The sequence below is a fragment of the Polyodon spathula genome, chromosome 28 (assembly GCF_017654505.1).
Source record: "Polyodon spathula isolate WHYD16114869_AA chromosome 28, ASM1765450v1, whole genome shotgun sequence".
NCBI classification, from domain to species: Eukaryota; Metazoa; Chordata; class Actinopteri; order Acipenseriformes; family Polyodontidae; genus Polyodon; species Polyodon spathula.
In genome coordinates, this window is record NC_054561.1 from 8,211,502 (window position 1) to 8,226,532 (window position 15,031).

At 50.1% G+C, this 15,031-nt stretch overlaps 1 protein-coding gene across 1 annotated transcript in view; it reads left to right on the forward strand.

The window, feature by feature from the left end:
• ddx42 (DEAD (Asp-Glu-Ala-Asp) box helicase 42) overlaps positions 1–15,014 on the forward strand; it is a 25,981-nt gene extending 10,967 nt beyond the window's left edge. Inside the window, exons 12-20 of the mRNA XM_041231366.1 lie at positions 381–428; positions 1,161–1,258; positions 2,188–2,464; positions 6,114–6,340; positions 6,890–7,000; positions 7,489–7,587; positions 8,660–9,369; positions 14,556–14,640; positions 14,850–15,014. Coding sequence (XP_041087300.1) covers positions 381–428; positions 1,161–1,258; positions 2,188–2,464; positions 6,114–6,340; positions 6,890–7,000; positions 7,489–7,587; positions 8,660–9,369; positions 14,556–14,640; positions 14,850–15,014 — 1,820 coding nt within the window. The remainder of the gene's footprint in view (positions 1–380; positions 429–1,160; positions 1,259–2,187; positions 2,465–6,113; positions 6,341–6,889; positions 7,001–7,488; positions 7,588–8,659; positions 9,370–14,555; positions 14,641–14,849) is intronic.
• Positions 15,015–15,031: the final 17 nt, after the last annotated feature.

Genomic DNA, 15,031 nt, shown 5'->3' on the forward strand with positions numbered 1-15,031 from the left:
AACTTTGTCTAATCCGATCACTTTGTCACTGTTGGAGTGTCGAGGTTAAACAGGTAAACGCTTCGGTTTGTTTTCTCAGTTCCTTACATTGTGCATCTTTTGGATTTAAAAGATATAAAAGCGATCCATTTCTGTATAGTTTAGGAAAGACGAGTTTTGAGTTCTCTGTTCTAGACCCCTGTACAGGTCTTCAGTGTTGAATGGAGTAAACGTCAGGCGTTGTAAATTTTTCAGCAGATTTGATCTGCATTCTGAAACCTTTTACGTTATACTGCTTATTTGGGAAGGGTTTATTCTGGTACCAGGGAACCCCGTGTCTCCCTGTGTGTGCTCCCCTGGACTGTGACCAACAGCATGGATGTCATTCTTTTGTTTTGCAGAATACCAGGTCAGATCGATTGCCAGTCACGTTCGACCGGACAGACAGAGTGAGTCTTGCGAGTTACATTGCTGAACTTTCTTGAAGTACTGTTAAAGATCTGTTTTCTTGTTCTGAGGTTTGAAATCGTTTTGAAACTTGACAACAGGCTTCATAAAAATTTATTTAATTGTGCAGGGAAGGGATGGGTTCTCTTGCACTGAGGTTCTCAGTGCTTCAGTGCATTGTTAATCTCTGTAACACTAGGAATCCAGAGACAGCTTGTGAACAAACACAGATTCTACAGTCCTCTCCTGTAAAGAATGATTGCTCTGAATCACAGCAGACTTGCACAGACAGGTCGGAGATTTCCTCCAGCAGAGATTGCTAGCAGGGTTTAAATTTCCTACACTTTGTTTCAACAACACTGCACAGGGCTGGGAATAAGACTCCCTTTGCATGGCACTTTGATCCAATCCTGGTTTTACTGTGCGTCTTAATGAGATCCCCCCCCCCTGAGCTTGTTACACTGTGGCTAATCGAGTGTGTAGTAAAACCTGGAATGGGTTAACCTGCTATTCAATTGGAGTCGTCTTGCCTCCCTGCTGTGACATCAAGCTGGTCTGGCTCTCACCCCTCACTGCCGTTATCGGATACCAGAGGGGGCTGGAAATGCAGGGGGTCACAGTGCTGTGGAAACGAGGCACTAGGTAAATAACCCCCCTGCTGTGAATGTGAAACTGTTGAGGTGCAAACAGCAGAGTCACAGTTTACTGATTTACTGCCTCTGTGTTTCTCTCAGCCCTTCTGTTCAGCGCCACCTTCCGCAAGAAGATTGAGAGGCTGGCCCGAGACATCCTGGTGGACCCCGTCCGCGTGGTGCAGGGAGACATCGGGGAGGTACGGCAAGGAGGAGGGGAGGCTCATGAGGCGGGGGATACATTGGGATGTACAGCAGGGAGGGCAGGGAGGAGGGGAGGCTAGTGGGGCCGGGGAGACAGTGGGAGGTACAGCCGGGGGGCAGGCTCACCCTCCATGGAGGGGAGGGGATGCTGGTGGGGCGGGGGAGACAGCGGGCGGTACAGCCAGGAGGGCAGGAAGGAGGGGAAGCTGGTGGGGCAGGAGGAGACATCAGGAGGGCAGGGAGGTGCGGAGGTTGGTTGGGCGAGGGTGACATCGGAAGGTACAACAGGGAGGTGGGGAGGCTTGTCGGGTGGGGGAAACATCAGGAAGTACTGCTGGGGAGGGCAGGGAGGTAGGGAGGCTGGTGGGGCGGGGGAGACATTGGGTGGTACTGCCGGGGGGGCAGGGAAGATGGTGTGGTGGGGGAGAGGCATGTGCATTATGTCTGATCCCTGGAGGTGTTTTTGGTCCATTGAGACGCTATTTCAAGACCAGGGTTGGTGTCCATTCCTGTTTTCCAATTCCAATTCCTTTTTAATATCAATTCCAATGCCATCGAAGGAATTAGTATTGATATTTTCAAGACATCACAATTGTTGGGATCGTTCAACGTCTTTCATTTAAAGACAGTTTTAATTGATTTAACAATGAATGAAGGAGAGAAGTGATTTGTTGCCACTGTGAGGAGATCATTTTAACAGAATCCTGCAAATTGAAGTTTTGTGTTTGGAATTGATTTTAAAAAGGAATTGAAAATGAAAATGGAATTGGAATTGAAAAACAGGAATCGACCCTGATCCTGTGGTTTGCAAAAGATAAAATACATTTATGGGACAGAAGAGCTGGAGCTGTCAGTTCAGTAGTTGACATGAACTTGAACCTAAAGGCAGAGTGGATCTCAGCAGCGTGTTGCTCTGCCCCTGCAGGCCAACGAGGACGTGACCCAGCTGGTGGAGGTCATGCCCAGCGGGCTGGAGAAGTGGGGCTGGCTGACCCGGCGCTTGGTGGAGTTCACCTCCGCCGGCTCGGTGCTCATCTTCGTCACCAAGAAGGCGAACTGTGAAGAGCTGGCCACCAACCTGAACCAGGAGGGCTGGACCATCGGGATGCTGCACGGGGACTTGGACCAGAGCGAGAGGAACAGGGTCATCTCAGACTTCAAGAACAAGAGCCTGCCTGTGCTGGTAGCCACCGACGTGGCGGGTAAGAGACTGCTGGGGTCCGTCTGTCTGCCAGCCTGTCCTCTCTCTCTCTCTCTCTCTCTCTCTCTCTCTCTCTCTCTCTCTCTGTCTGTCTGCCTTTATCTGTTTGTCATTACTGTACAGCAAAACAGAAGAACAGTTTGAGACTGCAGATGGAAATATTGACTCCTATTGCAAAGCAGTTTGATCTATTCCTGGTTTTACTGTGAGTTTTTAATAAGACACAAATGAGTTTGTTGCCAACACAGTGGGGCTACCAAGCTTGTAGTAAAACATGGAACGGGTGAAACTGCTATGCAGTGGGAGTCCATGCATTTCTGCCTTTGTTTAAATAGATCTTCCTACCATCTGTTCTAAAATAATATTATTCAGTTTTATAAACAAAGTTACCATTTCCATTATGATTGGTTCTTCAAGTAAATAAAACAAACTCCTTTGTTGTTTACACACACGCACACACACACACAGCATTCCTACCTGCATGCAGTTCCTCTCCCCCAATGAGGGAAGACTATAGGAATGCCCCATCCACTAACAAGAATAGACCCTCAGCAGAGTGTAAACAGTCAGAATCTGTATTCTGTGTATCTGTGAAAATAGACAGATTGAACCCAATATAAATCCCATATTTAAAGTTATTTATCTTTGTTAGGTTAATAATGAGTTGTATATATAGATACTGATATATATGTATCCTTGACATGACATGATTAAGACAACGGTGTTTCTTTCAAATGTAATAGTTTTGTACCTGTTTAGCTTGCTAGTGTGCCAGATTATTTTGCTGTGAAGTGGAACACCCCCCCCCCCCCCCCCCCCCCCCCCGATATGACACAGACTGATGAAGCCCCATCATTCGGCTGGACCAGGCCGGGCTGGTGCTTGCTCAGCAGTGTTTGTGATGCGTGCGTACAGGCTGGGCTGTCCGTGCTGGCAGTCTGTGTGAGACCACGGTCAGGCTGGGCATGTCAAAGTGGCAGTTACGCCGACCAGGGAGCTTGTCGACAGGCTGGTACGGGTCCCGACAACCTGTACCGACGGAAAGCCCGTGATGAGCCACACGTCACGCGTCCGACACGACACAGTGCTGCGTCAGGCTGGGCTGGTCGTTGCTGGCAGTGTGTGTGATGCTGCGTCAGGCTGGGCTGGTCCTTGCTGGCAGTGTGTGTGATGCTGCGTCAGGCTGGGCTGGTCGTTGCTGGCAGTGTGTGTGATGCTGCGTCAGGCTGGGCTGGTCCTTGCTGGCAGTGTGTGTGATGCTGCGTCAGGCTGGGCTGGTCCTTGCTGGCAGTGTGTGTGATGCTGCGTCAGGCTGGGCTGGTCCTTGCTGGCAGTGTGTGTGATGCTGCGTCAGGCTGGGCTGGTCCTTGCTGGCAGTGTGTGTGATGCTGCGTCAGGCTGGGCTGGTCCTTGCTGGCAGTGTGTGTGATGCTGCGTCAGGCTGGGCTGGTCTTTGCTGGCAGTGTGTGTGATGCTGCCTCAGGCTGGGCTGGTCTTTGCTGGCAGTGTGTGTGATGCTGCCTCAGGCTGGGCTGGTCGTTGCTGGCAGTGTGTGTGCTGCTGCGTCAGGCTGGGCTGGTCCTTGCTGGCAGTGTGTGTGATGCTGCGTCAGGCTGGGCTGGTCCTTGCTGGCAGTGTGTGTGATGCTGCTTCAGGCTGGGCTGGTCCTTGCTGGCAGTGTGTGTGATGCTGCGTCAGGCTGGGCTGGTCCTTGCTGGCAGTGTGTGTGATGCTGCCTCAGGCTGGGCTGGTCCTTGCTGGCAGTGTGTGTGATGCTGCCTCAGGCTGGGCTGGTCCTTGCTGGCAGTGTGTGTGATGCTGCGTCAGGCTGGGCTGGTCGTTGCTGGCAGTGTGTGTGATGCTGCGTCAGGCTGGGCTGGTCGTTGCTGGCAGTGTGTGTGATGCTGCGTCAGGCTGGGCTGGTCGTTGCTGGCAGTGTGTGTGATGCTGCCTCAGGCTGGGCTGGTCCTTGCTGGCAGTGTGTGTGATGCTGCCTCAGGCTGGGCTGGTCCTTGCTGGCAGTGTGTGTGATGCTGCCTCAGGCTGGGCTGGTCCTTGCTGGCAGTGTGTGTGATGCTGCGTCAGGCTGGGCTGGTCCTTGCTGGCAGTGTGTGTGATGCTGCGTCAGGCTGGGCTGGTCCTTGCTGGCAGTCTGTGTTCAGCTGCGTCAGGCTGGGCTGGTCGTTGCTGGCAGTCTGTGTGATGCTGCGTCAGGCTGGGCTGGTCGTTGCTGGCAGTCTGTGTTCAGCTGCGTCAGGCTGGGCTGGTCCTTGCTGGCAGTGTGTGTGATGCTGCGTCAGGCTGGGCTGGTCCTTGCTGGCAGTGTGTGTGATTCTGTGTCAGGCTGGGCTGGTCTTTGCTGGCAGTGTGTGTGATGCTGCCTCAGGCTGGGCTGGTCCTTGCTGGCAGTGTGTGTGATGCTGCCTCAGGCTGGGCTGGTCTTTGCTGGCAGTGTGTCTGATTCTGTGTCAGGCTGGGCTGGTCCTTGCTGGCATTGTGTGTGATTCTGTATCAGGCTGGGCTGATCCTTGCTGGCATTGTGGGTGATTCTGTATCAGGCTGGGCTGGTCCTTGCTGGCAGTGTGTGTGATTCTGTGTCAGGCTGGGCTGGTCGTTGCTGGCAGTGTGTGTGATGCTGCCTCAGGCTGGGCTGGTCCTTGCTGGCAGTGTGTGTGATGCTGCCTCAGGCTGGGCTGGTCCTTGCTGGCAGTGTGTGTGATGCTGCCTCAGGCTGGGCTGGTCTTTGCTGGCAGTGTGTGTGATGCTGCCTCAGGCTGGGCTGGTCTTTGCTGGCAGTGTGTGTGATGCTGCCTCGGGCTGGGCTGGTCTTTGCTGGCAGTGTGTGTGATGCTGCCTCAGGCTGGGCTGGTCCTTGCTGGCAGTGTGTGTGATGCTGCCTCAGGCTGGGCTGGTCTTTGCTGGCAGTGTGTGTGATGCTGCCTCAGGCTGGGCTGGTCCTTGCTGGCAGTGTGTGTGATGCTGCCTCAGGCTGGGCTGGGCTTTGCTGGCAGTGTGTCTCATTCTGTGTCAGGCTGGGCTGGTCCTTGCTGGCAGTGTGTGTGATTCTGTATCAGGCTGGGCTGGTCCTTGCTGGCATTGTGTGTGATTCTGTATCAGGCTGGGTTGGTCCTTGCTGGCAGTGTGTGTGATGCTGTGTCAGGCTGGGCTGGTCGTTGCTGGCAGTGTGTGTGATGCTGTGTCAGGCTGGGCTGGTCATTGCTGGCAGTCTGTGTTCTGCTGCGTCAGGCTGGGCTGGTCGTTGCTGGCAGTGTGTGTGATGCTGCCTCAGGCTGGGCTGGTCTTTGCTGGCAGTGTGTGTGATGCTGCCTCAGGCTGGGCTGGTCCTTGCTGGCAGTGTGTGTGATGCTGCCTCAGGCTGGGCTGGTCTTTGCTGGCAGTGTGTCTGATTCTGTATCAGGCTGGGCTGGTCGTTGCTGGCAGTGTGTGTGATGCTGCCTCAGGCTGGGCTGGTCTTTGCTGGCAGTGTGTGTGATGCTGCCTCAGGCTGGGCTGGTCCTTGCTGGCAGTGTGTGTGATGCTGCCTCGGGCTGGGCTGGTCTTTGCTGGCAGTGTGTCTGATTCTGCGTCAGGCTGGGCTGGTCCTTGCTGGTAGTGTGTGTGATGCTGTGTATTCTCTGCCTGTCTCTCAGCCCGTGGTCTGGACATCCCCTCCATCAAGACCGTGGTGAATTACGACGTGGCCCGGGACATCGACACTCACACCCACCGAATCGGGCGTACGGGGCGAGCAGGGGTGAAGGGCGTGGCGCATACCCTGCTTACACACAAGGACACCACCTTCGCAGGAGACCTGGTCCGCAACCTGGAGGGAGCCAATCAGAGCGTGAGCAAGGAGCTGATGGACCTGGCCATGCAGGTAGGGAGGGGACAGGAGTCGGGGTGGTGGAGGGGAAGGGATGGGGAGGGGTGTTGTTTTCCTATAAGAAGTTCCTAGAGCTCCCAGCTCCCTCCTGTCTTCAATCAGGCTGTGATCCCCAGGGTGCACACTGTGCAGGCAGTCCTGTCTACACAACTGATGGGACTGGGGACAGTTCTGCAAGCACAGCTGTGTAATCCAACATTCCAGCACATTTTTTGCATTATTTCCAAGAATACAGATTGACTGTTCGATGTGGCAGTCTGCTTGACTGGTGAATACTGGTAAAACATGGGTGCTGTGGAAACAGGCTTTTTCTGATGCACTGGATTCATTCAAATAAGATAAATCTAGAGACTAAGATGTAAGGTACCAGGATCTGGCCATGTAAGCCTAGCTGTCCGCATGCTCGCCAGCAGTCCTGAAGGTTCATAATAAACACTGCTGAAGCCTGGTGCCCCCTCTGGGGTTCACGCTCTCCTGTCTCTCTGCATCTCTGCTGAAGCCCGGTGCCCCCTCTGGGGTTCATACTCTCCTGTCTCTCTGCAGAACCCCTGGTTCCGGAAGTCTCGATTCAAAGGAGGGAAAGGGAAGAAGCTGAACATCGGCGGCGGGGGGCTGGGGTACAGGGAGAGACCTGGCCTGGGAGCAGACACCTCGGTAAGAGCCCTTCACAAACACTGCAGCATTCTCACACACGCACACACACACACACACCCTCCGGGAGATGCACACACACATACACACACTGGAGATGCACGTGCACACACACAAACACACACCTCCAGAGATGCATTCACACATACACACTGGAGATGCATGCACACACACACTGAAGATGCATGCATACACACACACACACACACACACACACACACACACACACACCCTGGAGATGCATTCACTCAAATCACACCATTTATAAAGCGGTTCTTCGTACTCCTGTTAAAAGGGAGAGCAGTGATCGCATTGCTCGTCTAATAAGAGGTAAGCAGGCATCATTTTAACGCTTTGCTTGGTACTAAAGGAGACAGTGATAGTGATGCTAGGTCTAACAAGATGTCAGAGACTCCTGGAGCTGCTCAATTCACTGGAATGCGATGTGCGTTTCCTCCGTCTCCATTCATTACTGAGTCGTTTCTTCACAGGAGTGCAGCGGCAGTGCTGTGATGAGCAACTATGAAGCGTACAGGCCTGCTTCCGGAGCCATGGGGGACCGCATGTCTGCAATGAAGGCTGCTTTCCAGGTGAAGCACACGCCACACTGGAACCTGTCGGCTGCAGCTACACTGAGAACATCGCTGAGACTATATCTGCACTGTGTCGATGACAAAGCGTTCAGCTTGTTAGCAGGCTCGGCAGATGAAGTGCATTAAAGTCAGGCTTTCATCTGCTTTTTATTTACAGGTCATGCCTTGTGATGTGTCTGTTTTGGGTGGCTGCCTCCTAGTCAAGCTGAGAGTGTACTTTCTCCAGCACTCTTTATATGACAAAGCAAAGAGTCTGTGAGAATGAAACCCACTCTCCACTTGATTAGAGGCAGCAACTGAACACTAGGAAACAGGCATAATATCTGTTTCTGTGGATTGATCAATAAGAGCACAGCTGGACACTGATTCGCTTCGGCCCAACTGTACACAGTTATATAGAGCTCTCTGTTATTACACGTTTTATTAAAAAAGGTTGCATTCAGTTGTAAACCCTGTATTAGGGATGGCTGTGCAACGCTGCAGGTTGAATGTAAAGTTCTGATGAGTTTCTGCCACTAAGAGGTGACCTCCAGACTAGTTTGAAAGAGACTGTGTTTTAAAGGTTACTTTCCAGTCAGATGGCATCTTCCTTTCACAGCAGTGCAGTTGTTTCCTTGTTCTGTGTGTTTTGCCCTTTCCCCAATTGAGAACTGCTTTGAAAAAACACTTCAAAAGAAACAATGTAAAGAACCCCACTAGACACTAGGAGGCGCTGTTCAGCACCAAGTGCCACATTTTACTGCTACAGAAGAAACGTAACACATTAAAGGACTAGCAGTATTTTGCAGTGTCTCATCAATGTTTTGTCGCTAAAAGTTTTTTTTTTCCCCTAAGTTTAGAAAAGTTTTGAGTGTTTGATAGTGGTGGGTGATTTTAAACATACTTTGTTTCAGAACTGCAATTCTACATTGCAGCCCACAGAATAACAGATTGAATGAAGTCCTAATCAGACCTCCGCCTTTGTCCTAGAGCTGGGCCTGCTTCGGCTCTGATTTTGTTTTGGCTCTGATTTTGTTTCGGTTCTGATTTTGTTTTGGTTCTGATTTTGTTTTCTTGTTTCTGTCGACAGTCTCAGTTCAAGAACCAGTTTGTGGCGGCCTCGGGTTTCCCTCCAAAGCTGACTCCTGCTAACAGCAGCTCCGAGGGCTGGACCAGCGCGGGCAGCCTGAGCTCCGTGCCCACGGGGGCGCCCCAGGGGGGGCCCAGCCAGGAGAGGCTGCAGGCCACGCCCTCTGGGGTTGCTCCAGGCTCCTTGGCACTGGGGGACAGGATGGCAGGCTTCTCCAGCGGCGGGACTCTCCGCTCCCTCCGCGACAGCTACTCCACACCAGAACCCCCTCCCCCTGCCCCGCGAGAGGCCATCAAGGAGCGCCACGGAGACAGCAGGGGGCGACACGGAGACAGGGACCGCCACACAGACAGGGATCGCCATGGAGACAGGGAGCGGTACGCAGACTCCAGCCGACAGGGAGCGGGATACGGCAGCAGCAGCCGCCACGGAGAAAGTCGCAACGGGGAGAGCAGCCGGAGAGACAGGGAGGGCCGGGGGGAGAGAGGGAGCAGCAACAGGGGAGGAGAGAGGGGGGGAGAAAGGGCCTCAGTGTCCCTCCTCTCTCCCGAGGACAGGGGAGGGGAGAGGGGGGGAGAGAGGGGAAACGAAAGGGGTAGTGAGAGGGGAGGGGAGAGGTGGTGTGACAGGGAGAACGAGAACGAGAGGGGTGACACCGGCAGGGAAGATAGTTTCGCCATCCCAGATGCCCCGAAGCGCAAGAAGAGCAGGTGGGACAATTGAGAAGAAAGAAAGAACGAACGAACACATTGCTGGGCTGGTCACTTTATTAGGGAACCCATCCCCATGTTGTTGGAATGAGCCGCCCTAATTTTATATATATATATATTATTAGTATATATATAATATATATAATATAATGGGTAATATATAAATATTTATATATATATATTGTTTTTGTTTGGATTTGGGTTTTTTTAACACAAGATTTTCTCTTAAGAGGTGCAGCTCAATTCACACAAGCCTATCTGGGTGTGGTAGGTCAGTGATACTCTGCAGGGAGCTGCAGCAGCTTCACTGCTCTACAGAGTACTCTGAATACATCTTGCACATGTGAATCTGCAGTTGGGTATCACAGGGGAGCAGGAGGCCATGGCTCAAGATGTTTGGTTTGAGCCTCAATTGGCCACCCGATGCTGGGGCTGATATCAATGTGGGGGAGCAGGAGTTGCATTGGTGCTCAGCCCTGCCTGTCCTACAGCAGTGCTCTCACTTACCCTAAGGGACGAGGTGTGGGGGGGGGGGCATATTCACCCCCGGATATCCCTGATACTGTGACCAGGGGAGTATGTGTAGAAGGAGGGGTGTTATTTAGGAAAAATAAAGGTTTTTTTGATACTCTGTGAGGGTGTATGTTCCATTGTGAATATGTTCAGCAAACTCTTATAAAAGAGGGGGGGGTTACTGAGAGAAATCGTTTTGCTGAAATTTTAAGTGTGTCTGTCTGGTAGTTTTTCAGGGCTTATTTACAAACTGTTGCCGTGGCCGCAGAGCTTCTTTCTTGTTAATGATGTTGTTGTTGTTCTTGGGGCAGGTTCGGGGTGTTTTTGCTCTGCTGTGTTGCTTTGTTTGGTCTGTTTTCACAAAGGTTTGTTTCAGTGTGGAGAGTGAAGCTGATGAGAGGCTGTGTCCTCTCTCTCCTGCACACAATAATTACAGATAGTATCGTTGTGTGATCAGTGGGTTTCCCGTCTATAGCTGCCTCCTGTTTAATTTGTATTACTATGTAAAGAAGCAGAACTCCCCTCAGCACTACAGAGCTGTATTGCTGTCTATAGGAAAGCCAATCTCCAGCATTCCCATAATAAACATTTCTAAGACCATTTTTAATATATTTTTTTTCTTTTTCTGAAAGGGTGCTGAATGGTTCTCTTTGTTTCTAGTTACCTGGTGTGTTAATTACATTTGTACCGGTTTATAAAAATTAAACTGCAGTAAACCAGTTGTAGGGGCAGCGCTGGTAAATGCCTTTAACTAAAAAAAAAAAAAAAAAAAAAAAAAATGAAGTAAAACCTGATCTACCTGCAGAGCTTGGAAGTGCAAGCTTTTGAAAACAGCACTGCCCTGATGGACACACGAGGGCTAAGATTATCAAAACTCTTCTTCGGTTGCTGTTAGCTCCGTTCCAGAGGGCTGTGCTGTTTTGGTAGCTTTGTTCCCAAGTGCTGTGCCCACCAGCACTGGTATAGAGAAGCCTGTGAGTCTGCTGTAGATAGGCAGCGCTCGTCTCCTCCCAGAGACTCGGGTTCAAGTGTCCCGTGTCCCCCTAGATGACACCCCTGTACCTCCAGCCGCTCACTCCTTCAGCAGACACTCTCTCACACTCCTGTCTGGAACAGCAAAGTGAACATTGAGCCAAACAAACAACACGGAATTGTACAGAGAAACTGTCTATTCATAGTTTTGATTTGGTTTCTCTCAGGTTGAAGAGGAGAAATCCGTTTCTGCTTGAAAAATAATTGCTGTCTCTGTTTCTGTGAAATTAAATTCTTAGAAAACTACTAAAAGGTGCCTGGGGTTTATTTATTTTCATTCTTGGATCGTGTTAAATGCCCCACAAATCAAACTGCTAGCTTTCTAATTTTTGCAATTAACTGTTTGCACAGCCGCTCAGTTCCTTGTGTACCAGAAGGGGTTAAATGGATGCAAAGTAGGAGAAATGAGCAAAAATGAATGGACAGTAAAACTGCTCCTTGTCCTCATAGACTTATAATATTAGTCTTCATGTGTTCCATAATTAGAGTGATCTGACATATGTTGGGCACCTCTGATTTCATTATTTTATTCGGTATTAAGAAATTTTTTTAAAAATTTTTTTTGAGATGTACAGCTCTGGTGAAAGGTTTTTCATCCCCCTTATAGAATTAACAGATTGTGCTTCATAAAGTCGAATGAAACCTGCTCAATAATGCTATGTTAACATATTGAAAGAAAAACTGCCAAATGTGACATTTCGAATTCTAACATTAAATACTGTACTACTGTTATGGCTTCCCACAGACACAGTATAATTTTGTAGCTTATTTGATGACATGATGTTAAATATATCTAAATCCTAAAATTCTAGGTGAGGCAAAACTTCTGGCCATAGCTGTACATGTTAAAACATTACAGGGACACGGTCTCTGTACTTCAAAAGTAGGGTTTGTCAGGGAGAATTATTTGAAAGCACTAAACAACACAACTCTTTCCCTCCCCCCCCCAAAAAAACCTCAGTCCCTTATTTGAGCAGCGTTCAGAGCCTCCAACTTGTGCACACAGGAGTAGTCTGTCTGTCTGTCTGGCTGGCTGGCAGCCAGGCTTCTTCCTTCACTGGTGTGAAATTCCTCACTGTGCTGTCAGGATGACCAGTCCCCACTGAGCCAGGGACAGCGTGATCTCATTGTGTGATATCTGACAGCAAACATCAAGCCCAGCATGTTGACTTGGGTCTTCATTTTTCAATCATTCTTTTTTTTTTTTTCCAGGAATTCAATTCTTTATAAAAATGTCTCAGCTGTAAGCAAGCAAACTTACATGAGGAGATTCTCATCTGGTACGTGATTCTTGACTGAAGCTAATTATCATCTTAGGTTAGACGATCATTTTGAAGTCTAAATAGCCTCTCTATCCTCCTGAAGTGCATGCATTCGCATGAAAGTCCATCAGGGTTCAAAGTCCCTAAAGTTTACAGTCCTTCCTGCTTTACTGTGCTCTCTTAAAAAGGGGGTTCCAACTAAGTGTTGCTGTTGGGATTCAAAGTGAAATTCAAGACATCTACAAAACTAAACTGATCTGCTGAAGGAATGAGTCATTCTGAAGTGAGGGAGGTTTTTAAAGCTTGGGTTTGTTCACTCTTTACTTGTGCAGTCAGTAAAGCGTGCAGCAGACGGTTTGCCATCTGGAGACGCCCACAGCCTGAGACCAGCAGCCAGCCTTCACCCCTCTCCACACACGGGGGCTGCCTGCCGGAGCGCAGCCCACACAGGCACAGCAGATGGGATGAGACAGTGGAGAAAGCCTGAGTCACAGAGCTATGGGAGAGGGGGGGGGGGGGCTAACATCGTTCATTGGAGTTGCTATGTGCTGTGCTCCCCTGCATTGTCACAGCAGGGGGCGCTGTAAAGTACGTGCTGGCTTTTAGACTGAGTCTGCTCTGTGTCGTGGTCCAGTAAGGGGTCAGTAGCGTCCAGCACAGACCTCCAGCCTACTGCCCTTGTGAGTGAAAGAGAACAGCAGTGTTGATGATGCAGGCCTGAGAGCCCAGACCCCAGACATCAAGAGCCCAACCCAGTAACCCTGCAGTGATGATCATGAGCCAGCATCCTGCCAGGAATTGAGGGGCTGGCCTTTTGCTGGTTTGGTGAAAAAATACGAGTCCGTACTTGAGTTGTGATTTGAAATTCAGGGTTCTGAGCATGCTCAGTACAGCCCTTTTAAGTTTAGATGTGTTCTGTGCGAAGCAACTCGCGGGCAATCTCACGGAACGGAACAAACACAGTGCTGACAAAACCATTGTAAAAAAGTCAAGCTTCACACAATCTCTGCTGAAATTCAGGTACTGTTTTTATTGTTTCAAATTAGCTTTTTTTGTGGCACCCATTAATGATGTTTGCAATCATTTGAAGTGGTTTTTATTACAAGGAGAGAATAGGGAGCAGGGTGAAGGGTCCATTGTAAGGAAAGCAGGGTGGAGGGTGAAGGGTGCAGGGTAAGGAAAGCAGGGTGCAGGGTCTAGGGTAAGGAAAGCAGGGTGGAGGGTGCAGGGTCCAGGGTAAGGAAAGCAGGGTGGAGGTTGCAGGGTGCAGGGTCCAGGGTAAGGAAAGCAGGGTGGAGGTTGCAGGGTAAGGAAAGCAGGGTGGAAGGTGCAGGGTCCAGGGTAAGGAAAGCAGGGTGCAGGGTCTAGGGTAAGGAAAGCAGGGAGGAGGGTGCAGAGTCCAGGGTAAGGAAAGACTGGTGGAGGGTGCAGGGTGCAGGGTCCAGGGTAAGGAAAGCAGGGTGGAGGGTGCAGGGTAAGGAAAGCATGGTGGAGGGTGCAGGGTCCAGGGTAAGGAAAGCAGGGTGGAGGGTGCAGGGTCCAGGGTAAGGAAAGCAGGGTGGAGGGTGCAGGGTGGAGGGTGGAGGGTGGAGGGTGCTGGGTAAGGAAAACATGGTGCTTTCTCTTTTGAGGGCAGCTCCTCAACAGACGTTGGCTGGCCTCTTTGAGCAAACACAGCCGCTCTGAAACATCTCGGGATTGTTTGGAGATGGACAGAGGAGCGTTAGATGTGGTGAGGATTCAGACAAACACTCAGCAAGGGAAGCGATTCTCCGTCAGACAGGATGGCACGGAGCTTTAATTAAGTTATTCACACAGAACATACTGTGCCCTGGTGTTCTGCACTACACACACTGCAGAAGGTACAAGAACTGCGTAGTAAACTGAAAACGTATTTGTTCATATTTACTGTAAATAGTGCTAAATAATAAACATCAAAGAAATTCAAAGACGAACATTTCGATGGTCTTTTTCAATGTCTGAGACGTGTTAGTCATTTTCAAATTTTCTTTGTTTCTTTTAGTATTTCTAAACTGAAATTTACCACAATTACAATCAAAATGAATCTGGCACTTTTTTTTTTTTTTTAGTGATTATTTATATAGGCTAAACATAAATAATATATAGGCTAAATATTTAAAAGTTATTTTCAATGTTATACACAAGGGTCATTTTAAATATTTAATATTTCATTTTATGTCCACACTTGTTGACCAGAGCTCAAGTCATCCTCTCAACATGTGTTTCATTCTGCTCTACCTGGAGCCTGGGTTCAGGGGACACTGGCTCCCTCTCAGTGTGTGATCCATTCTGCTCTACCTGGAGCCTGGGTTCAGGGGACACTGGCCCCCTCTCAGTGTATGTCTGTCCCTCGCACAGCCCCCTGCTCCCTCCCTTCCTGTCTGCCCTGCTGACTGTCCCAGACTGGCTGCTTGCTTTGCGAGCAGGAAATTCCACGGAGATGGTTTGAAAAACTCAGACTGGCTGGTGTAGGCATTGGCTCTCCACGGCCCTGCAGAGCTCAGATGTGTTCTCCATGAGCCACACCCTTAGAAGCAACGCTCTCCACTTGCACTATTAATAATAATAATAATAATAATAATAATAATAATAATATAGTACCCCTGATTTCTCCCCAGTTCAGAATGTCTAATTCCCCCTTCCTCACCTCAGCAATCCCCCACACAGCTCCTTCAGCTGGAACTGAAGGTCTGCAGCCCTCCTCCTGTCCCCAAGCCAGTCACATCCTTTACATCAAAGGAACTCCGTGGCTTGTGTGAGCTACCACCCCCCGGCTGCAGTGAACCCCCAGTGCAAGAGAATCAACAGGCATTGTAGACGAATTACAGACTTTT